Genomic DNA, 26,195 nt, shown 5'->3' on the forward strand with positions numbered 1-26,195 from the left:
ACAAATGCAATTTGAAATAAAGATTTGGTGATGAATTAGTGACCGGTCTAAGCAATGAGGAAGTCAAAAAGCTTGATTTTGAAGCCATCCCTGAATCATCAAAGAATGATTCACATAAATCAAAACCACCACTGAAAAAGCTCGTGTCCAGTGACGGTTCGTAGCCGCAGAAACCCGACACTTTTGAGGACCGCGTTGTCACAATTTCTCACGGTACGACCTCGCCCGCCCTTGAATCTGAAGCATCCTTAATACAGATAAATGATTTAATGGAAACGAAACTTGTGAATTACTTGCTTGGATGAAGACACTAGTCTTGATGATAAATTGATGAGTGTGTCTAAAAATTGCAGCACTTAAAATGTTTTCAGTGATTTTAGACTATATTCTTTATGAACAGCAATGGATTTGTACCCTCATCAGTCTTTGTAACTTTACATTACATGTTTTGTAAGATTCGTTTGGGTTTTCTTAAGCTATTAAAGATGATACTGAAAGTGTTTAAAGATGATATAATTTGCTTTTTGTGTTTGAAGAGTTTGTAAATTGTAATGGCGTTTTCGGATAAAACTAGTATCAAGTATGCGTACTAGTTTTGATTTGGTGGTAATTTTAAACCCTTGTATTTCACCGTCGTCAATAGTGTCCTTCCAATCCCAGATCTAGAAAATTACATTAACAAAAGCAGTTGAAAATTATATTAACAAAAGCAGTTGAAAATTAATTCTGAACTATAACAGGTTGTTTCATGTTGAAGAGAGATTTAAGGTTTTTAGGAAATTTTTAATCAAAACTACGTAGTTTTAATGGGTTTTTCGTGTAAGTTTAGGTGTCCAATAACGCCGTATTCACTTTCCCCTATTTTGTATATGCATAAAACGATTAGTGGCATTAATCAAAGACACAGCAAATATAAAATCACATAAAATATTTATGAATCAGAAGACAATTATAGAGTCTTGGAACATTGAACGCGTTTAATATTTTAGTTATCCAAAAGTTTAATTAATTACATTTTAAACACCCACTTGAAGTACTAGAAGGCGGAATAACAAATAGTACCTAGGAATTTTCGGTCAACAATTAAAAAAGAAGTTTGAATTGAGAGTTAAAAAAGAAGTTTGAATTGAGGTGGACTGATTTATGGTGATTAGGCAACACACCCATGATCTTAATGGTTGGTGGTGGTTGTTGCAACATTTTGGCATAGACTTTGGAGTTATCACGTGCGAGACTAAATTGGTTGAACAAGCTAGTTCCTATCAATGTAAAACATTTTTCTTCGTGGGGTTCATGATATTTGTGACACCGGGCCCGGAATATACATACAAAGACTTTGAAATAGTAGAATAAAAAAAATATTACAAAAACTATTCTAAACCATTTATATAAAAAGACTTTGAAATAGTAGAATAAAAAAAGTATTACAAAAACTATTCTAAACCATTTATTATTTGTGACACATGTGTACCTGTCATTTCATTGTAATCGGTGGTTTTAGATGGAATTAAAAAATGTAAGTTATACTAGAAATTTAAATATAAAATGTTAAATGTATAATTATGAGATTAAATTTTTTTTTGAATGGCAAATATTACTCCTTTAATTATTTCTCTTACTTAGGCTTGAATCTAAGACCTCCTCTTTAATAGATATGTGTCTCTATCAAATAGGTTATCTCACATTAACGATTAAGAGAGATTAAATGATTTTTTTCTTTAGAACTTATTAAATTAGAGATTAAATGATTTTTTTCTTTAGAACTTATTAAATTATCTTCATTACACCGTTGGCTAATTCCGATAAAGATTGTGCTTGAACTCATTCACATGGGAACCATTCCTAAAGGTCACTTTCTGACCAGTTAGACATCCATAACCTTAGGGTGTAAAGGGTGCTCACCTAAGAGGTGAGTCCCCTCTCTTACGCCCAACCAATACTCGTGTGCCACGTCAACTCCCCTCTTAAACTCCTCTAACACCCTAAATTGATGGCGGCACTCCCCTCTTAGGTGAATTGGTTTTTTTTTTTTTTTTTTTTAAAAAAAAAAAGGAAACTTTTGATTGGTCCCCTCTCCCTCTCTCCTCCCCCTCTCTTCGGCAGCTCCCCACCTATTTCACCCACCGATTCGGGTCACCGCATTGATGGCGGCGGTGTTCCCGATCGGAGACTAACATCACCGCAACCACTTACCGCGTACACCCCGTCCACCTTTACATGGAACCTTGAGAGCTATCTCTAAAAGTCAGTGTCCTATAATGTAAAAATAGTCATAAACAACCAAACTACATACTTAAAATGACCATAGTATGTGTGTATCACATGTTTGTCGTTAGTATAGAAGTTCAAGAAAATGATCAAGTATTCTTCTACTGAAAGCAAAGTCAAAACTTTGAAGTAGAAAGTATGAGATTACATTCATATAATGACCATAGTTAGTGTGTATCACATGTTTGTCAACCCGATCCCTGACATGAAAAAAATAGGTTTGGTTCGACTAATACGACCCGTTTAAAAAACGGGTTTGGTTCGAGTTGACCCGCATTAAAAACGGGTCGGATTTGGGTTGACCCGCATAAAAACAGGTTGACCCATTAACCCGTTTAACTATTTAGAAAAAATTCTTTTATATTTTTGTTTTTGTTTTTTCCGTTTCTATTTTACATGATTAGTTATAACAGTGTTAGTTGTGACACATTATACTATTTATTTGTGACACTCGTACTCATCATTAAACATATTATCGATAACCCGGTTAAATCCCAACAACTCGCTTATAAATCGTCAACTTGTATGGCTCATTTAAAATATGGGTTAAACGGGTCCGATTCGAGTTGACCCAAATTTATATGGGTCGGGTTATGGTTGAAATCTTTGACTGAAATATTAATATGGGTCGGGTTGAACATTTCAACTCACCAACCTGCAACCCGTCAATCCACCATCCCGTCAACCCGACACAATTGACACCCCTAATCAATAGTTTTTTTTAACGGGAAATGAAAATGTAATAGATAAAATGGAGAACTAAAAAGGTGTTGTGAAACAACGGCCTACTAGCGACTAGTATATGAACATAAGCGCAAGTATCAAAGGAACATAGAGAGAAAGATAGAATAGAGAATTATTATTCATTGAGATGTATACACCATATAATGTCATTATATATAGACACATACATTAATACAAAAGAAATCAAAGAGGTAGGAATTATATATGTGGAGAGTCACCATTATGATACATTCATAATACTCCCCCTTGACTATCCACATACCTTTAATATGCTTGGTTATGTTATCTCGTTAAAAACCTTGCTAGGAAAACCCAGTGGGGTAAAACCATAGCTAAGGGAAAAACAGTGCAGCTTGTAATGCATATTTTCTCCCTCTAATACTTCTGGATCAGGTATATTGCCTCGTTAAAAACCCTACTAATAAAACCCAATGGGATAAAACTTAGTTAAGGGAAAAAGAATGCAACTTGAACAAAACTACCCTCATTATAATATGTATCCTTTAAGTAACGTGTGTCCATTTTCCTCGAATGTTGCTCAAAACTTTTGTAGAATGATTTGTTGTTTGATGCCTTGAAGTGCAATACTTTATATTGAGTAATGTTATAAAATCTTCTTCTGAGACTTCTAGTGCTTCCTCTTGCAAACAAATACCATAAGATCCACTACTATGTTATGTTACATTCTTTACATCTACAAGACTAACGAAACTAGTTTTCATAGGTCAGTAAAATATAAACACATATCATTCTTACCTTTAGGGTATCGACATATCTGCTTTACCATTCAAATGTCTCCTCATTGGACATGTGCTATATCATGTTGATAAATTCAAATAAGAAAAATATATTATGCATAGAAAGAAAGAAATATTAATGCACAATTGCTCTTTAGCCATGGTACTTTTGGAATGAGAATCCCTACTTTGGTAGGAGATGATAATAGTCATTTCTTATAAAAATTGTTTGAACAACCTTTAACATACTATAAGGTTGAGCTATGTACATACTAAAATGTCCCACCAACGTTTTTTAGATGTAGTTTGATAGATGAATAAAAGTATAATTACAAATATATTCGAACTGCAAGTCGAGTAATAATTAGACTGTACTAGGGTTATTCAAAAATCCCCCTTTTAAAAGCTCGACAGTTTATCTTGATGATGCTCAGACATCTTCACTGTAAATTGTGATTATTATGAACTTTAAAATTTTTTTTGATAAAGATGGATAATATTATCAAACTTATATTGTTCTGTATCAGAATATCTCATGAGTTATACAACACTCAACCTGACTATTCTAGTCCATGTATATTTTGTTAACTTTACAAAATACTTCTTAAGGTATTGATATCAATGCTTCAGACATCATCAATCCATCAAGGACTTTTTTCATCTTAACCAATTATGCAAGTGCATTCACTCTTTAAGAGTTTTAGTACATAAATATCATTTAGCAGAACAACTGGAGAAATCGGGAACATCTCATTCATTTCCAATCCATATTGTACCATGCTAGTAGGTTGAGATATCAAAATCACCAAGCACACTTTATTCTATGTATGTATATTGGTGCACAAGATTTGCATCCATAAGATGTTTAACTTAACTTTTTAAGCACTCAACTGCTATGGGAAACTCATGAGGAGTTCCAATTACATTCAATTGGATAAGATATACAACAAATATAATGTATTCAGATCCGAATATGTATAAAATAATCAAACTATTCTCGATAACTTACTTTACATGAATTTGAAAATTAAATCCTTCAAGAACTTTCATGTAAACTTTAGTATCACAATGATACATAACATTTATAAGACGCATATCAACTCTCTCTTTATATTACCAGACTAATAATATATTGGAAAGTCAATGCATCCACCACAGGAAAATACGTCTCCTCATAATCAATCATAGGTCTTTTGCGAAAATTCTTGTGCCACCAATTTTTCTTTATATCATTAAATTTGATTTTCACATAATTCACATAAAAGACACATTTATATCAAACATATTTTACAACTTCAGTTGTATGGACTGTTGATCCAGAAACTTTCCATTTCATTAGAAAACTAAACTTTGCCTTATTTGCGTCTTTCTATTTTTGGCCAATCATTTCTTAATATTCATTCATAGGCAGATCTTAAATCTTGATCCTCATCATTTAATCATTTTAACCGCTACATTATATACAAAAGTATAATGACGTCAATTTTTATTTCGATTCCATACATATCTTAGACATGATACAACTTATCGAGATCTCTTTATTTTCAGGTACCTGAGGTTCTTCTTGAACCATCATGTCTATTGTCGCTTCAGGAGATCTTATTACTATAACCTCGACTTGACCATCTTAATTACTTGCTCCAATTTTCGAGGAATCTTATTATTGGAATCAACTAGTCTACCACGCTTTAGGCATGCAATAGACTCATTACAAAAATATGTGGTTGTCCGCTTGGGACACAAATATAACTGGAGCATAAGCAGTTGATTATGTGACTTACTTAGTCACTCTATTTAGGTCAGGGAACTTGTCTGGTAATTTGTTCTTTAATATTGGTAAATGAATTATACTTTAAACTTCTAGTTCATAGTTTATAGTTTGAGGATCAAGATGACATGATAATTCATTTCACTTTTCACTTTCCAACTGCTTGTTATCTCCCCCTAATGTTGGGAACATTCATTCACTAAAGGGGAAACCAATGAGCCATAAACAAATTTCTCACTAATGGCTTTAAGTATTCAATCATAGACGATTATTTATACCCAACATATTCTCAAACTTTTTTTAGAAGTCCCATCTTTGTGCGGTGTGGTAGTGGATGAGTTTCAATATATGTCGCACAACCAAAATCTTTGATGAGACATCTTTGGTTCCTGACCAAAAACCAACTGTATGGGGTGAACTATAACTTATTGGCTTGATGTTAATTGATGGTACTATATATAAAATTACATGTACCTAAATGAACTTTTGCACCTCTCATGATCATTAGGTTTGTAACCAATAGTAGACGTTTAGTGATCATCTCAACAATAACACTTATTCCAACGATCGTTGATAACTTGGGAATCAAATTCACTATTATCAAATAAATATACTAATCTGGTTTAGTATGCTTGTTATCACATTAGCTAAGCCACAATCACACAAGCTTCAGGTTGTGGATTTGATAACATTTAGACGATGCATCGATTTAAAACACTAAATGGTATCATGTTGGGATATGCATATCCTTTAATCACTTCCAAAATATTTAGGGATACACACCCTCCTTTATTTGGCAAAAATAAAATTTCCCTTGAGAGCAAACAATATATGCTAATTATCAGCTTGAAGAATCTTCTAGTTCTTCATTATGTTTCACATCATCATTGACTCGGTGTGGTCTAACCGGTCATGCCAATTAATTAAATAATTATGATCCATAACTTCTGGTTTATGATCGTATGTGTATTACTTGCTCGTATGTAATACAAAACGTATGATACGAGAGAATATATTATAACTTCAACGTTAAAACCGTCACGTTATGCAATCACTCCTTAGTTTGCCACTTTTGATGGTCCATCTCATTATTAAAATGGCCGTCATTACAATTCTTATAGTTAATCTCATCATTACAAGTGTCTCAATTAGGTCCATCATTACATTTTCAATGATTAATATATAATCACATTCACTTTTGGGAATGGAATAGAACCAAAACAACCTTCATAGCTTTTCATTATTTACTCGGTCACATGAGTATAAAATCATTTCATTTTTTCATAACTCTTTTAATGATATTACTAATTTAGGAGCATATGTCTCAAGTGTAACAAATGAAAAGAATTTAATCTATTTTTCCTTGTAAATAATGTTCTCTTTGCATACCATCAATTGAGAAGTAGTTAAGTCGTATAAGAATTATCAATCTTATATCTTACGACCTTTATAACGATCATTGTATAGTTATCACATTATTAACATGGTTGATCTCATTACATGAACATCATAACAATTTCCTCAATTACCATGATTACGAACTTTACACCAATTATTATATCATCACATTCAGTTCAAGGAATGGATTCTAAACAACTATCATCACAATTTTCTTGGTTATGTACATGATCTTCACCTTTACACTGGTTATTATATCACCACATTCACTTTATGGATTAGATTCACACCACTTTCACATGTGGTTGTTTTAAAACTTATATATTCTTTAATGATCTTACTACTCCAGAATAGAAATTTTTTTATTCAAACTTTTCTTATAAATAATCTTCTCATCACATGATATAAATTGAGAAGTGGTTATATGACCGAGTCATTTATATTGATCAGTTTTAAAATCTTACAAGCTCCATAAATTTATAATAAACTTTATGGAGTCTCACACTTTGTGACTAACCATGCTCATAAGCTTTCATGAAAATAATAACAAACCACAATTTTAATGTAATTGCTCTATTCAATATTGTCTATATGCATAAGCGATAACATATTAAATATATTGTATAAAGTCAAATTATAAAATATATAATTGATAAGACGCCTTCTTATCAAGTATAATAAAATACATATAATTAATTTACCTTACTGTCATGATTGAATATTAAAATATATCAAGAACACTATTAAAAAGGTTTATGGTAATATGTAAAGGTGATGGTTATACAATGCATCACTTTATATTATGTCACTATGAGAAATAACTTATGACACAACCTTATGATATAACATGTGTTCATCAGTTTTATAAAATATGTATTTATAAAGTGTCATGACATAACCAATCATATGCATATCTTAGATAAAGAGATTTGTCACTCTACCATGAAACAAAAGGAGGACACAAACATATATCAAATATATTGATATGCAATAAAGACTTATTATGTGATAATATTATGCTCAATTATCTTCTCTTCACATTCTTATATCATGCAATTCAATAGACACCCATGTTAAAAAAAACAGTGTTGGGTTCATGAATCAACAAATTAAATAATGCACTTTAAAGTGACTTAGTAATAAAGCTCATATTAACCCGAATATGCTACGTTGGTTTGATCATTCGTATTTGAAGTATATGTTACAACATTACAAACAAAACAAATAGACTATAAGCAATTTTCATAAACTATCATCTTAATTTCAGCGTGTATACCATAGTCACTTAATTTAAACTTAACTCAATCTATATTTAACTGTTGAAATTTTGAATAGAAACAATAACAAAAACTGAATCACACATGATATTATGCATAACTTTTTCACGTTAAATATTTTCAGTAAAGGTAAAATATTTTTAGTAAAGAATTTCAAAACAAATGAATTATATCAAAATATTCTGATGTGACCTGCAAGTTTATTATCAACATTCACCAAAGATAATTAGTTATCTTATATTATATTATATTTATAGATCAAGGTCTATTAATTCCATAACTATTTGTTTTCAAATTAAATAATATACCAAAACCAATACTTTAATCTATTAATATAATATATCTTATAAAATTATGCATTCAACTTATTCTAAATGATTATGAATGGTTTATATATTCGTGTTGTATTCCATAGCCATTTAATTATTTAATTAAATAAAACAAAGTAATAATAAAAAAAAACTAATTATTGTGATATATATCAACAACTTCCCAAACTTTAAATACACATACATGTTGTATTTATTGGGACTGTGTATAAAAGCTTCGATATGAGTCAATTAATTTATTTAATTGATAAAAGAGACGTACACCGGAGAGGCAAGAAAATTGTTTCAACAAAGCTTTCATATCACAAGTGTTTAGTATAAAAAATAAAAAAAAATCATGTAATCAATAAGAGAAAGTGAAGTTTTACGGCCTTCAAAAACCATTGCTTTTCTCGTTTATGATTATTTTGATTTGTCTTCCGTTTTTTTAGAAACACTATTTGAAAAACTTAAATAAAATCTCATTGATTTCAACTTTCATGTTCGATCTAAAAAGTGTGACTTCATAATATTGGAAAATTCCTTTTCAGTCAGAATACATTATTTCAAAACGATAAATGGTGACATCTACGACAGTTTCAGGATGATATTAATAAAATAATTTAACTAGTCATCCAAGAAATGAATAGCAATAAGTAATACAAGAATAATAAACAATTCAAAGAACCAAAATAAAACTTACGTTAATAGTTTGATTGAACACCCATGTGATTGTGCAATCCAACTTCAAAAGCAAGTCGTGCTGATAACGTGTTGTGAAACAACGGCCTACTAGCGACTAGTATATGAACATAAGCGCAAGTATCAAATGAACATAGAGTGAAAGATAGAATAGAGAATTATTATTCATTGAGATGTATACACCATATACAAATGTCATTATATATAGACACATACATTAATACAAAAGAAATCAAAGAGGTAGGAGTTATATATGTGGAGAGTCACCATTATGATACATTCTTAACAAAAGGTTGTTATTTAAATAAGCTTGATTTATTTATTTGGTCTAGTCAATGTAAAATTTAATTAATTAAAATTGATTTAAACATGGCTGAAAAGGAATTTTATACATATTAATTAAAAGTCTTGATGAACAGTGTTTTGGGTTTCTTAAGTGTTTATATATTTATTTTTATTCAAATTTTAAGCATTTGTTTATATTTTAATAATACATTACTCCTTTATGTGACGATAAATTAATTGGGTGCCAGTATCTTTACGATCTAAACTGACAGATATCATTCGAATAACGTCGATGGTAGTACCAGTGTTTGTTTTTTATTGATTTATGTTGATGTAAAATACGTGTTAATTTCTCTATCGAACTCGGTGTTGGTACTGACGTTCATTTTTATCGTTTTATGTGGATGTAAAACAAGTGTTGATTTCTATATTGAGTATGAGTGCTTACATATGGTTTCAAAGTTACCATAAATAGTTATAAGGTTTTAGATAATTGTTTTAATTTTTTAGTAATAAATTATGATGATAACTTTTTAGGTAACTTTTTTTAATTTTATTTAATCTAATAATAAATTATTTATCATTTTTACATATGGTTTTAAAGTTACCATGTGGTTTCAAAGTTACCATGAATAGCGATAACTTTTTAGATATCTGTTTTATTTGTTTTAGTAATAAATTATGATGAAAACTTTTTAGGTATCTTTTTTAATTATATTTAATTTAATAATAAATTATTCATCATTTAGTTTAAACGTTGAGCCGGTCGGATCGGGAATCGGGGGTTGAGCCGGTCCAAGTCATGGTATCGGGCCGGAAATGCATCGAACCGGAGTTGAACCAGCGACCTGGAGGTTGGACCGGGAAACCGGCCGGTCGGACCGGTTTTTGGAAGGGTCGGACCGGTTTTTTACATATTTTTTCAAATTTAACCCTATTAATTTTAGAGAAAATTGCACAAAACGTCCTTTAAGTTTCACCAATCTTGCTGGTTTCAGCCTTAATCTTTAAAAGTTGCCAAAACCATCCTTTAAGATTAATTTTGTTGCCGGTTTCATCCTTTATCACTAACCCAGTTAATAATCCTTTTTAAATTGCCTCACATGCATAGCATGTGAGGGTAAAATAGTCTTTTCATGGCTTGTGATGTTATTAAAACCCTAGTCTCTCTCTCTCCAGTTTCTTCATCTTCAACCTCCAAAACAACCATAGCTTCAACCATCACAACCACCGCCACCACCACCGTTGACCATCAAAATCCACCACCCAAATCCTCCAATTCTTCACCCTCACCACTCAATTTAAGCCCCACCTTCTCAGGTCACCATTACACCACCTCTAACTCCTCCAATTCAACACGCACCCCTGTCGCATAAATGAAGATGATAATCCTGTTTATCACAGAATAAATGAAGTTACTACTTACTGATGTATATTCTGGGTCAAAATAATCAAATGTGCCGAGCACCCTTGCTGTTACATGAGTTTCCTGACCCTCTGACATTAACTTAGACAAACCAAAATATACCTGTGAAAAACCATTTAATTACCCTCTGATCTAACACCACATTCAACAGATCTAACACCTAAGAATGACAGAGCAAATCAGAACTTGGAATTAAGCCTAAACATCCCCCGATTTACAACCACAAAGAAGATCGGAATTTGAAAGGTACTACTGAACCTGCTTCTGCCGATGGTGTGATGAATCGATATCAGAAAAATGCTGCCAAGGATTGCTTGTCACTCGTACCCCCTTCAACCAAACCCTAATTCTTCACGATCTTCCGATTCGTCAATCATTTAGCTCACAACTAGCTCATAGGTCACTAATCGATCGAACTTAAACCATCGAAGCAATCAAAACCCCAAAAAATTCACACTTTTCGAAACTCCAGGTACATGATCCAACACGGTTGTTGAAATCTGAGCTGCAAACGTAGTTGTTTAGTTTTCTGATCTGAATCTGTTACTGTGAATTTGTTATTGATTGAACCAAGAACCAGAGTGGGAGAGTTAAAAGATAGAGAGAGAGAGAGAGAGTAAAGAGAGAGACCGAGACTAATTTGTATTTTTATATAGTTTTAATATTTCAAAAAAATTGTTTTGTTTATTAAATAGATTTTAAAGACGGTTTCAGGCAATTTAGCAAGGATTATTAACTGGGTTAGTGATAAAAAATGAAACCGGCAAAAAAAATAATCTTAAAGGATGGTTTTGGCAACTTTTAAAGATTAAGGCTGAAACCAGCAAGATTGGTGAAACTTAAAGGACGTTTTGTGCAATTTTCTCTAATTTTTATAATATTTACGATACATTCCGGTTCTTACGTCCGGTCCGACCGGCCAACCGGTTTTTTATATATTTTTTTTTCAAATTTAACCCTATTAATTTTTATAATATTTACGATACCTTCCGGTTCGTGCGTCTGGTGCGACCGGTCGGACCATTGAACCGGTAAGAAGACCCATTCGACGTCCGGTCCGGTTATAAAAACATCGGTTGGATCATATGCAATGCACATGAATCACAATAATGAATAATTTTTTTATTAAATTAAATAAAATTAAAAAAATACTTAAAAGGTTATCATCATAATTTATTACTAAAAAATTAAAACAAATATCTAAAAAGTTATCACTGTTACCCAACTTAACGTTTAAATAAATAAATGATGAATAATTTATTATATTAAATAAAATTAAAAAACTACCGAAAAAGTTATCATCAAAATTAATTACTAAAAAAATTAAAACAAATATCTAAAAAGTTATCACTATTCTTGGTAACTTTGAAAGCATATGTGTATTAATAATAATAATAATTCTTGACATGGTAATGTCATATGTGGATACTTGGTTAATATCTTCTCCTCTCTTCCTTACATTGTTTGTTTTATAATGCACTAATGCTATTATTTTTTTTCTACAATAAAAGATTAACCTTTAAAGATCTCGATGTATCCAAGGATTCACATGTTATGCAAGACTTGCATGCCTTGAAACTTGATGGATATTGCAAAAGTTTTTGCCTTAATTTCATGATTTCCTTTTCATGACTATGATTACCGTCAAAAGTTTCAGGTGCCAATGTGTAAAGTGTGACATGACCCATGGTTATATTCAGTATTAAACTCCCTTTAATGATATAAAAAGGGGAAAAGGCATTTCAAATATGACATTCATTTCATACTTCACAAACTAAATTCTTGATCAATCATCATATTAAATATTAATCTACCATGAGAAATATATTAAACTCAACAGAGCTTCAACTAACACAATATATAAAAACATTAAGTAACTTTATTTATATAATATATAAAAAAGTAACATAACTAATACCCAACTAGATTAAATAGAGACCAAATCATAAACTTATAAAAATCAACAAATGTATCCAAAGGTAGGATTTATTCAAAGCAGTTGGGCAGACCGATGATCTCCAGTAATCAACTAGTCTTGAACATATCCAAGCACTTCTCAAAGCCCATTAAACTTCTCATAGTACTCCCCATAAGTAAATTGTCGATACACAGCAGGCGCATCATCAGATACAACCTCGGAAGTAGGCCTGATAACCGCCTCAGGCGACGGGCAGTAGAAAGTCGGTATAGATATCCGTTCTTTATCACAATTCACAATAGCTGAGCATGCTGGGTAGTAGTTCAAGACCATATGCTGAGCATGCTTCCCTAATTGTGTGTTCATGTAGTCTTTATGAAGTCCTAAGCTTTCTGAAATGGCTACAATAAGTTGGAGTGCTAAGTTTCTTGTACTCTGGCAATACTCCGCTAGATGGGCCTGAAACGAGGCCAGATTAGTTGGCCATTCGTCGATGAACTTATCGATCGGGTAACAATGGAGTCGTAAGTAATCTCTCCAGTTTGTGACCTTTTCAGTTCGTATGTTGAAGCTGGTGGAGAGTCTAGTTCATATAAATTTTAAATGGTTTAGTCAACTCAGGTTACCCACTCACTTATATGTTGTTTGTTTTTTCAGAGGTAAAATGTATGCAGTCTGCGAACCACATCTGCAGACATCTGTAGTAGAAGAGGTGGACCAAATATCTGCAATCTGCAAGAAGAATACTCTTTGTTTTTTTAACTTCTGGAGGCTGCTGAAATTAACTTCAGGCGGTTAAGGGTTGGCGGCGGTTGTGGAGGAGGTCAATGGGGGGACGAATGGCAGTGGGAGGAGGGATGGCGGCTGTGGAGAAGGTTGACGAGGGAGAGTTATGTAACGCTCTCCATATTTGTGCTTTCCCAATTTAGCAAGTATTGTCGTACATTCTATCTTCAGACACTTGTACTCATGTTGTATTCTATCTCGCTTCATTTTGTACTCCGAGACAATTGATCATAATGAAAACGCAAGTATTTTTATTCATATTCACGATATTTATGTTTGACTTTTTTTTTTTTTTGGGTAAAGGGTTACCCCGGTGAATTTTTATACCAACAAAACAAAGCAAGTGAGGAAAATGCAGACCTCAGTTCTCTAATTTGACATGCCAAACCAGAGTTTAAACCCAAAAAAACCACGCATACAAGCAAACAAGACTAAACAGACACAATGATTAGTCAAAACAACTCAAATAAAAGGACTCTAGCCGCAATCATCGTCTTCAATCACCAGGCCACGCGGGAGACTCCAATCCTGTAAGATGCTTTCCACTTGACTCGTTCTTTTGAATCGCATGGTGTGAAGTTTCATCCTTACGGTAGTCAAAATAATTTCGGTAAGCCGATTTGCTCCTCTCTTCTTTGTAGAAAACAAACGAGCATTCCTTTCCTGCCAAACAAAGTAACCTGCTGCACTCACTACCATCTTGCCAATCACATGCTTAGCGTTCTTCGAACCCCGTAATTGCACCAAATGATTGTAGATGCTTTCCCAAGAATTAGTTACATTATGTTTGACTTGTTTGCACATTTATACTCACAATTGACATTTTGAACTGTATATTATACATGTTTCATAATTGTACAATACACATTTATGCACGTTACACGTAAAATCTCTTGAAACGCATAACTTAATCAAACTCGAACCTCGAAAGAAAGGGAAAGGACCACCTCGTACGAATGCCCACTTCGTACAAATGGGTCCTCTCGTCCCAATCCGCACACTCGTCCGAACTTGTCGGAAACCCTAATTTCACCCTAAGCCTATAAATAAGTATACTACTCACTTCACTCAAACTTCTCCAAACGCCCTGAACCTTCTTACTCTCGATCAGAAGCATTTTGTAGGGATTCTTTCATCTTTTCATTGCTTTAACATAAATCCTTACATCCCTGTTTGATTTCTTAAAACACTTTTTTCAAAACCTTCTTGATTCAACACATCTCAGAGATGTTTTCCACTACTTTGCTTGGGCAAATTGCTGTTGGAGCATCACACATACGAGATTCGAATCAAGACTTATAAACCTTAAACGCTTTTAAAACTTGTTCATAACTTTTATTTTGATTATTGTACGATCTTGACGGAATCTGGAACCCATCAGACCCTCAACTCATTTCATAGTTAAGGGTTTGCATTAGGGTTAATTTCCACCAAGAAATGATCTGTTTTGGATGGATCTAACATATCTTTTTCGACAAACCAGTCACAATCGTCCTAGTGAGCATGCCCATTGGTACGAAAGGGACATTTTACATATGTTATGTTTTCGATTTGGTTTCTGTTTTGCATCAGTTCATCAGTGATGAACCCCAAACAGTTTACTAGTCACAAAGTGAGTTAGCCCCGTCCAGCCTCCGACACTTGGCTCATGTTTTCCATGTCGTGTTGGCACACCTGGGTTGTCATCACTTGGCTGTTTGACCATTTTACTTCTTGTTTTCGATTTGTTTAACAACTACTTTACTGTTTACGTTTAAATCAGTTTATGACTAAGCTTTACGTATTTTAAACAGTCCAAATCGTTCGAAGGGGAACACCCATTCGTACGAAAGGGTCTGTTACTTGTTTAGGGGGGAAATATTGTTACACACCTGTTACATTAAAAAGTATTATTATTATTTTTTTTTTTTGAAAAAAAAATACTTATTTAAAAGAAAATGACTTGGCTCTTTTTGGATTTTTTTTGCTTTCGTTGCTCCAAAATATGTATATTACATTCCTAAGTTTTTTATAAAAAAAAAAACCAGGTTTACTACATAAAGATTTTCAAAGTTTAGTTAACTCAAACAGGTTCATCAATATGTTCACCCCTATATATATAAAACTATATTTACATATATTTAATATTTTGGTACCAAAAATCTCTATAAATGTTAGTTTTTATCTAACACATTGAATAGTTTTTATCTAACACATTGAATACATATACGTAACGAATAATTAACTATTTAAACATATGTGGGTAGGGAGGTTGGGAATAGCCCAATGGTATTAGTGAGTTAGATAAGGTGTAGAATAGGTGGAGATTATGGGTTCAATCTCCATGGTATGCAAGTTTAGCCATTCAAAAATAAACATATGTGGGTAGGGAGGTTGGGAATAGCCCAATGGTATTAGTGAGTTAGATAAGGTGTAGAATAAGTGGAGGTTATGGGTTCAATCCCCATGGTATGCAAGTTTAGCCATTAAAAAAAATAAAAATAAAAACTGTTGATTGCAACAAATTAATGATCAAGATTGATACATTAACAATACTGAAATTAAATGAAGTTAAATATGACTAGAATTGGCAAAAGAGGAAAAAACATGTATGCCTTTTTACTTTTTGATTTAAAATTAGTTTCCGTCAAAATTTTCATTACACATAACTTTTATGTACTTCCTTTTAATAACATATAAATTAGACTTTGAAAAACGTAATTATATTCACCTTAATTTGACAAAAATCTTTAAAATTTCATTTAAGAAAGATGCTTTGAGAGCGTGTTAACAATAACGCTAAGTTAACTATCCTGATATTTTTGCATCTAAGAGGGTGTTTAGGATTACATTTTGAATTGATTATTTGATTATTGCGTTTGTAAAACATAAATAATCTAAAAAAGTGTTTGGATGAAAAAGTGATTATCTGCCTCCGAAACGCAGTTTTGGAGAAGCATGTACCTACATGCTTTTTTCAAAACGCAGTTTTGAAAACGCAACATTAATTTTGAAAACACAAACACCAAACACCCCCTAAAACACGTCTCACGAAAAGTTATTGATAAATGTACTTCTAACTCCCTGTATATTTGCTAATGAAGTAGTGGTAGAATGGTTGGGAAAATACTTGGTGTTACTTGTGGCACAGGTTCGACTCTCACTCTCTCCATTATTTTCTGCGGTATCCAAGTGAAGGGCGAATATGGGTGGTGTCGGTTCCTCTAGGAGGGGAGGCGAGTTTTTACCGGTTATTACACTGTCGTGCCTTCAGAAGGGTGGAGGTCGGGTTTACGCGCATCTGGGATAGCCAAGTGGCTGGCGGCCATCGAATAGTCAATCTTAGCCACAATGCCCAATGTCACGGTGGTTGGCACGTCGTTCCTTGCCGTTTAAAAAAAAAAAAACTTGGTATATATTTCTCAATCATTGTTACGGTGCGTCTAACCCATGTAACAATGTGTCCAACTTTTTCGTTTTGACGTTTATAATGATATTGATGCACTACTGATTATAAGGGTACGCCTAAATCACTATTGTAATGACCTGTGATTAGGCAAAAAAAAAATTCCCCTAGTTATAACAAACAATGTCTCTAAGTCATTAGAATGATGTGTTAAACATACATATATTGCTTTCAAACCCGTGTGTACTTAAATGGACACAAGTTTACAAAAGCCAATTAAAATAGCCACGCACACGCACCTGTGTGTGCACTCGACCAATACATTTGCTATTATGGTAATTACTTTATCAAATAGTTAACTTTATAAAATATAGAGTAAATTACAAGTTTTATCCTTTATGTTTACATCAAATTATCCCTTTGGTCAAAAGTTTACAAGCGGTGTCCTTAACCTTTCAAGATCTTGCACGTTTTGTCCTTTATGCCAAACCTGGTTAGAAATCTCAGTTAAAAACTGTCATGTGCAATGCACATGAGGGTAAAATGGTAATTTCCCTCTCAACTCTTTCAAACTCAAAACTCACTCCATCATCTTCCCCAAATTTCTAGGGTCTAAGCCGCCTGCAACTCCAACCACCAATGGCCGCTTCAACCAGTGGCGGAACTAGAACATTAACTCAGGGTATCCTAAATTTTTTTTTTCACCGTGCAATCGTACAATATTAAAAAAACGACAATAAATAAATAAAGTAAAACAACTATCTAATAGATTTGTCCTCTTCTTTTTTTCATAGCTTGAAATCGTTCCATCACATTGTCGTCTTTTACTTCGCGTAAAAATTCCTTTTCGACCGCACAAACCATAGCATTGTTCAAAAATTCCGAGTCCATTCGATTGCGTAAATCCGTCTTGATAAGCTTCAATTTCGAAAAAAATCTTTCAACGGTTGTGGTTGCAACTGGTAAAAACAAAGCTAGCTTCACTACCCGATAAACTGAAGGAAAAGAACTATGTGTTCCCGTTTCAACCATAACACGGGCAAGATCACTTATTTTATTCAAGTTTGCAAATTTATCACCATCACTTATAGTGTGACGAAATGGGTAATTGGGATTTGGGCTTATTATTTTCAATTGATTGGTATCCTCGTAGTTGTGCCGTGTCGTGCATTAAAACTTCAAGACAATTGGGCAATTATTTACAATCTTTTATTATTTTGGGCTAACATATTGGGCAATCGGGCTTGTTATTTACAATCTTCAATTGATTTGGGCTAACATATTAGGCAATTGCCATTTGAGCTTATTATTTTCAATTGATTTGGGCTTACAGACTCTTTTTAGAGGTGTCCTCGTAGTTGTTCAGGGATATCCTTGGTATAAAAACCGAAAAAGAAAATTTTTTTTACACTACCGATAAAAAGTTGAGCCGTAGCCCGTGCTACGGCTCGGACAACATAAGGTCCGCCCCTGGCTTCAACCGTCCACATCAATCCTCACAACCGCCTGCAAATCCAAACCAATGGCGCAATTTTAGAGTTGTGGTTTTGACCTTTGGTATCTGGGATATGAAACTTTGAAAGTTTAAAGTTTTTTATGCTAACCAGTTGTTTCATGTTTAAAACAAGTAGTCATTTTCTGTGAGATTTTCAAGAACACCTTAGTTCGCGAGTATGATTTGTTCTGGGAGAACTATCAGCAACTATGTGTATGCTATGATTATGACTATTGTCGACTTTTTTTCTCCCGTGATTACTCATTGTGTGAACAGTAATGTTTGTTCTAAGTTTATAGGCTACTTGGTCCTTCCTTGTGTTGTTTCTTTCAAAATCATCGTTTTTTCGTTGAATTATCACAAGATTGATGGTGTTTTAAAAGATTTTATGGGCCGAGTATGTAAAAAAAGTTCATATTTTGCATTCCAAAAAGTTCATAAAAAAACGATTAGTGGCATTAATCAAAGACACAGCAAATATAAAGTCACATAAAATATTTATGAATCAGAAGACAATTAAAGAATCTTGAAACATTGAACGCGCTTAATATTTTAGTTATCCAAAAGTTTAATTAATTACATTTTATACACCCACTTGAAGTACTAGAAGGTGGAATAACAAATAGTACCTAGGAATTTTCGGTCAATAATTAAAAAAAGAAGTTTGAATTGAGAGTTAAAAAAGACAAAAGTAATGGAAAGCGAATGTTAGTTTGATTAAAATATACGAGTTAAATATCAAAGTTATATTATTAAAAGTTGCTATTCATCCATCATTTTATGTCGGGAGAGGTGGACTGATTTGTGGCGATTAGGCAACACACCCATGATTTTAATGGTTGGTGTTGGTTGTGGCAACATTTTGGCAATAGACTTTGGAGTTATCACGTGCGAGACTAAATTGGTTGAACAAGCAGCTAGTTCCTATCAATGTAAAACATTTTTCTTCGTGGGGTTCATGATATTTGTGATAGGAGTGTTCATCGAATCGAATATCGAATTTTCAAATTATTCGAATCGAATTATTTGAATAATTTTTATTTTCCTTTGAATTCGAATTCGATTCATATTCGATTAAAACCTACCCAATTCGATTCGAATTCGTATTCGAATAAAAAACCCAATTCGTATTCGATTAAAAATTCGAATTCGAATCGAATTCGAATAAAAAACCCCATGCGTCTCTACAATGGGTTATCTCACATTGGTAATTATGAGAGATTAAATAATTTTTTTTTTCTTTAGAACTTCTATCAAATGGGTTATCTCACATTGATAATTATGAGAGATTAAATGATTTTTTTTTCTTTAGAACTTATTAAATTATCTCCATTACACCGTTGGCTAATTCTGATAAAGATTGTGCTTGAACTCATTCACACGGGAACCATTCCTAAAGGTCACTTTCCGACTAGTTAGACATCCATAACCTTACATGGAACCTTGAGAGCTATCTCTAAATGTCACTGTCCTATGATGTAAAAATAGTCATAAACAACCAAACTACATACCTAAAATGACCATAGTATGTGTGTATCACATGTTTGTCGTTAGTATCGAAGTTCAACAAAAGGGTAAATTAATTTTTTTGTCCTTTATGCTTGTACCGAATTGCAACGGATAGCCTTTAACTTTAATAATTACAGTCACAGTCATTTATTTGCAAAACTCGTTACACTTTACGTCTTTTAGTACTAACCAAGTTAAAAATTTCAGTTAAGTTTATTCACTTAAGGGTATTTTGGTCAATTCATGTTTTTATTTAAATGTTTAATAAATAAAACCAAAAAATTGCATATACACTTATCTTCCTCAATTTCCTAACCCTAAAATCCTAACCACTACATCTTGCCACCACCACCTCATCCTGCCGCCACCACCACCACATACTGACACAACCACTCCGGCCACCGTTCTTCAGTCGGGCCACCACCACGTCACACCCACCGCCTCTAACCCTTTGCAGATCTGCAACCCAGCATTTTGGGAAGTGGAGGTTAAAAAAAATAAACAATTCTTATACATGCACCATTTATTTGAGATTAAGAATAGAACTACAAATTATTTATTATCACCTTCTTAAAAAAAACTATATGCAATTTTTAAAAAAATAAACAGAACTACAGTTTATTTGAGATTTGAGATTAAGAATAGAACAGAACTACAACTTATTTGAGATTAAGAACAAAACTACAACTTAAACAAAATAAACACTTCATATACAATTCTTAAAACAACCCAGCAAGGCACCGTTTAAAAAAAATAAACAATGCAAAACACCAATTGCGCATCCTACATTTGAGATTAAGAACAAAAGAAACCTCAGGAGACCCATTACAAAATTTAGGGTTTTGATGGCCAATTTTGCATCCTTGAAGAGGTGGTTCCACGCATATTTTTGGGAGGTGGTTCTGCTAAATTCGTCATCAGATTTCAAGGTGATGTAACATTAGGGGTTTTGTTGAGATTAGGGCAGTAGCTTTGACGCAACAAAAGAGAACAATACGTATATTGTTAAAGAACCAGGGCTCGTTGAAAAAGAGATGCAGCGGCGGCGGTGTAGAGATGCAGCACCAGTGGTATAAGGATTGCAACGACGACGACGACGATGGTGGTGCAGGGATTGCAGCGACAGTGGTGTTGGATTGCAGCGGCAGAGGTGGTGGTAGGAGTAGGGGTAGGTGATTGTGGTGACAGGTGGTTGGGGTGGTGTAGGATGGTGGTGGTGGTGGTGGGTGGCTGCTAGGAGGCAGAGGAAATTATGAGGAAGAAAGAGAGATGTGTTTATTAAGAGTTTGAGATCTAGATTTTTTTTGTGTTGTTTATTAAAATAATTTTTAAATAAATAGGTAATTGGTAAAAAGACTAAATAACCCTTATGTAACTAAAGTTAACTAAAACTTTTAACCTGGTTAGTACTAAAGGACGTAAAGTATAACAGGTTTTCCAAATAAAAGACTGTGACTGTAATTATTAAAGTTAAAGGCTATCCGTTGCAATCCGGTACAAACATAAAGCACGAAAAATGTAATTTACCCTCAACAAAATGATCAAGTATTCTTCTAGTGAACGCAAAGTCAAAACTCAGAAGTAGAAAGTATGAGACTACATTTATATAATGATCATAGTTGGTGTGTATCACATGTTTATCAACCCGACCAGCACCTTACACGAAAAAAAACAGGTTTGGGTCGACTAACGTGATCTGTTTAAAAACAGGTTTGGTTCGGGTTGACTCGCATTAAAAACGGGTTGAGTTCGGATTGACCCACATAAAAACAGGTTGACCCATTAACCCGTTTAACTATTTAGAAAAATTTCTTTTATATTTTTGTTTTTGTTTTTTCCGTTTCTGTTTTACATGGTAAAAAGACTAAATAACCCTTATGTGACTAAAGTTAACTAAAACTTTTAACCTGGTTAGTACTAAAGGACGTAAAGTATAACGGGTTTTCCAAATAAAAGACTGTGACTGTAATTATTAAAGTTAAAGGCTATCCGTTGCAATCCGGTACAAACATAAAACACGAAAAATGTAATTTACCCTCAACAAAATGATCAAGTATTCTTCTAGTGAACGCAAAGTCAAAAGTCAAAACTCAGAAGTAGAAAGTATGAGACTACATTTATATAATGATCATAGTTGGTGTGTATCACATGTTTATCAACCCGACCAGCACCTTACACGAAAAAAAAACAGGTTTGGGTCGACTAACGTGATCTGTTTAAAAACAGGTTTGGTTCGGGTTGACTCGCATTAAAAACGGGTCGAGTTCGGATTGACCCACATAAAAACAGGTTGACCCATTAACCCGTTTAACTATTTAGAAAAATTTCTTTTATATTTTTGTTTTTGTTTTTTCCGTTTCTGTTTTAAATGGTTAGTTACAATAATCTTAGTAGTGAGACATTATACTATTTATTTGTCACACTCGTACTTATCATTAAACATGTTATTGATAACCCGGTTAAAACCCAACAACTCGCTTATAAATGATCAACTTGTATGACTCATTTAAAATATGAGTTTTATGGGTCCGATACGGGTTGACCAAAATTTATATGGGTCGGGTTAGGGTTGAAATCTTTGACCCAAATAATAATATGGGTCGGGTTGAACATTTCAACTCACCAACCCGTCAACCCGCAACCCATCAATCCGCCAACCCATCAACTCGACACAATCGACACCATAATCAATAGTTTTTTTAACGGGAAATGAAAAACTAATAGATAAAATGGATAACTAAAAATGGTTGTTATGTATGATTTATTTATTTGGTCTAGTCAATGTAAAACTTAATTAATTAAAATTGATTTAAATATGGCCGTAAAGGAATTCATATAAAATTTAAATATATTAGTTTGTCTTTTTAGAGGTAAAATGTAATGAGTTTGCGAACCACATCTGCAGACATCTGTAGTAGAAGAGGTAGACCAAATATCTTCAATCTGTAAAAAGAAGACTCTTTGTTTTTTAACTTCTATAGGCTGCTGAAATTAATTTCCGGCGGTGAAGGGTTGGTGGCGGTTGTGGAGGAGGTCAATGGGGGGGGGGACGGTTGGCGGTGGGAGGAGGGATGGCGGCTGTGGAGAAGGTCGACTGGGGAGGGTTAGCGGCGGAGAAGGAGGAGAGGGGAGGCCGGTGGTGAAGGGAGGACAGTGAGGAGGAGAGGTGGGCGATGAAGGGCCGCGGTGGGGAGGGTAGGCGGAGGTAGTAAGAGAGGGGTGGAGGAGAAGGATCTAGGGTTTCTTGTTATGTTTTGTTATCAGTTGTTAATACACACACAATCACCAAACCATCAGTGATGGCAATGGGTCGAGGTTGGGATGGGTTTACGTAATCCCAACCCCAAATCCGGTTAGATAAGCTTGTTCTAAACACGTCCCAAAACCCGTTGGGTTTATAACGGCTAAATACCCATCGGGTATCAGGTATACCCATAGGTTTCGGGTAAACTCATTAATTCAAAATGAATAACCGTTAGGTATAGCCGACCCAAAACCCATCTGGTATTTATCGAGTAACTATTAATTAGTTATATTCAGTATTATCATTATAAAATACATTAAATAACTATAACGTATACAAAATAAAATACCTATATATATTAAAAATGGATGTATCGTATATACACATATTTAAAATATAAAAGAAATTATATCGGGTATGTAATCGGGTAGACGGGTACAATTTAGCGGGTAATCTTGTCAGGTAAATGGGTACATCACCAAATCCCAAACCCATTACAAACCCGCAAAAAAAATAAAACCTAGTCCCAAACCCGTCGCATACTTGATTAACTGACCCCAAACTTGTCCCAAATGTCTTTGGTTTTGGGTTTACCCATCGTGTTCGGGTTCAATTGCCATCCCTAACCATCACCACCCTACCTCCTCACCACCAACATGGCATCATCACCACCACCACCTCTTACTCCACCACCACACCCCCATCACCTCCACCACCAACATACAACCACCTCACCACCACCACACCCCATCACCACCACCACACGACCACCTCACCACCACCACTACCACAAAACCTACCCCACCACCATCACTACCACGACCTAACATACACACTTCCTATTTCCTACAAAATCCAGATTATAGAGAGATACAAATCTATAGAGAGAAAGACCTGTAGAGTAAAGAGAGAAAATGTGACACACACACAAAGAGAGAGAGAGAGAGAGAGAGAGAGATAATGAGAGAGGGATTGATTGTGGGGTATAGACCATTGGTGGTTGATAGTGTCTGGTTTATTACTCCCGCAACTCTCGTCAACGACGACTACGCTATTTCTTATCGGATTTCGTTGCACGACATCAACACACAATGTGATTTTGTTTCCTTGATTCAAGCTGAAAGTTCAAATCAGATTCAAGCCACGAATTCAAATAAGAAGGAATATAATATATTCAAGCAACGATGTGATTTCTTTTTAATTTTAGAAAAATGCTCTGATAGTCCAGTGGTTTGCTCATTTTTCACCTTTAGTCCCTAATTTTGTAAAATTACAGCTCTAGTCCCTAACTTTTGCAATTTCGTTCTCGGATAGTCACTGGCACGGATGGGGGTTAACTTTTGGTGTTAAGTGGGTGTGAAATGACCAAAATACCCTTACTAATAAACAAAACATAAACAACAAACCCACCCCCACCCCTTCTCTCTTTCTTTCTCTCTGCTTCTTGCCCACTGGCTTAATTGCAATTTCTAATATTGTAGATTGGGATTTTGCGAAGGTGAATAGAAAATGGTAACTGCAATTGTGAATCAACAGTGGATTCAGATCCAACATCTTGAACAGGCACTTGTCATTGCACAAGTATGTTTTTGTCACACCCCGATATTTCCACGTATTATCGGTGGGCCCGGTGGGGAATATCGTGACGTAGTTGATATCATCATAGTCAAACAACACAATATTTAAATGCACCGCGGAAGCAAAAGATAGATTTATTTCAACCTAATAAAATTGTAATATTTAAGTATCACAAAGTAGTTGAAACAGATCCACAGGCGGATCAAAATAAAGAGGAAACTTGTTCAACAGACTTAATGCATCCAAGCTTGCGAGACTCTTATTGATGCTAAGGAGAGGCCAGCCTATTACGAGTAGTACCTGCACTTAACCTTTTTTTGGGAAAATACGTCAGTTTGCACCGGTAAATACAATTTAACTGACTCATTTTGAAAATGTTTGAAAACTGATTTGAATGCACATGGCACAAAAAGATTTTTATAACTTGGGATAATTATTTGAATATAAACTTGTAAAAGATTTACATGTTTCTTATGCGTTTAGTAGCCCGGGTTGACACCGGGTTAAAGATCAATAGACACACCACATGGTATAGTCCCGCAGCGGTTAAACCCAAAACCGGCGGTTATACCTTAATATTTATTTATGTACTAACGGGTGTACGCCTACACCCGCATGCTTAGGTCGTGGCCATTTCGTAAAATGATGCCAAGGATATCTGGGACATGGTCATTAACCCCCCAAAGGCTTTAAGTAAACAAAACAATTTTAACGGGTCATTTCAATGATTTAACCTTTATTTGATTAAAGATTCAATGCCCGACCAAGCAGTATTTTATATACCGTACCCCAAGCCCGTATAGGGAAAATAAGTTAAAAGTATTTACCTGAGCAAGTATAGTCACAATCAGCAAGTGCAAATAGCTTTTACCGAGTCTCCTATTCTGGAACGAAGGTTTATAATAACCTATTAGAATCCTAACGGGTCTTTATTTTAGCCTAAGCTTAGACCGGCTAGTTTTAAAGAAAGATTCGGTTCAACGCGATGATAAAGCGAAAACCGGTTTAGAATGTGGTTTTGACCCGACAAGCGTGCATGCTTGTTTAATATGGGTAACTTAAACACATTCTGGATTTTGAGAAAAAAAATATGGTTTGACCCGCTTCGGCTAATATATGTAAACTAGTTACACAAGCCGATTCGAACGCGAAGAGTGCGTAACGAGTAACCATATGAATCATATACAAGTTTCCTAAGTTGATATGCCTTAAATATGTTGTGACATCAGTAAGATATCTTCTATTATGCCCATAATGATTTTAAACTCAAACTATGCCCCGTAAGGGCATTTTGGTCATTTAAAAGGTTATAAAAGAGTTTAAATAGTTACCTGAGTTACAGGTCTGATTTATTCAGTGAATAAACT

The 26,195-nt window shown here is 34.0% G+C and overlaps 1 protein-coding gene across 1 annotated transcript; it reads right to left on the reverse strand.

The window, feature by feature from the left end:
* Window positions 1-12,969: 12,969 nt before the first annotated feature.
* On the reverse strand, window positions 12,970-13,529 carry LOC118488254 (protein DMR6-LIKE OXYGENASE 2-like). Its single transcript, XM_035985517.1, has 2 exons — window positions 13,504-13,529; window positions 12,970-13,414 (listed from the first exon to the last, which is right to left on the reverse strand). The coding sequence occupies exons 1-2, from the start codon at window positions 13,527-13,529 to the stop codon at window positions 12,970-12,972; spliced, it is 471 nt and encodes a 156-aa protein (XP_035841410.1).
* Between the last annotated feature and the right edge of the window lie 12,666 nt (window positions 13,530-26,195).

The sequence above is a fragment of the Helianthus annuus genome, chromosome 16, assembly GCF_002127325.2.
Source record: "Helianthus annuus cultivar XRQ/B chromosome 16, HanXRQr2.0-SUNRISE, whole genome shotgun sequence".
NCBI lineage: Eukaryota > Viridiplantae > Streptophyta > Magnoliopsida > Asterales > Asteraceae > Helianthus > Helianthus annuus.

Coding starts and splice junctions, on each gene's coding strand:
- LOC118488254 (XM_035985517.1), bottom strand. CDS start 13,529: ATGTCTGCAGATGTGGTTCGCAGACT. Junction 13,415..13,503: donor GCAGATGTGGTTCGCAGACT/GCATACATTTTA, acceptor TATATGAACTAG/ACTCTCCACCAGCTTCAACA.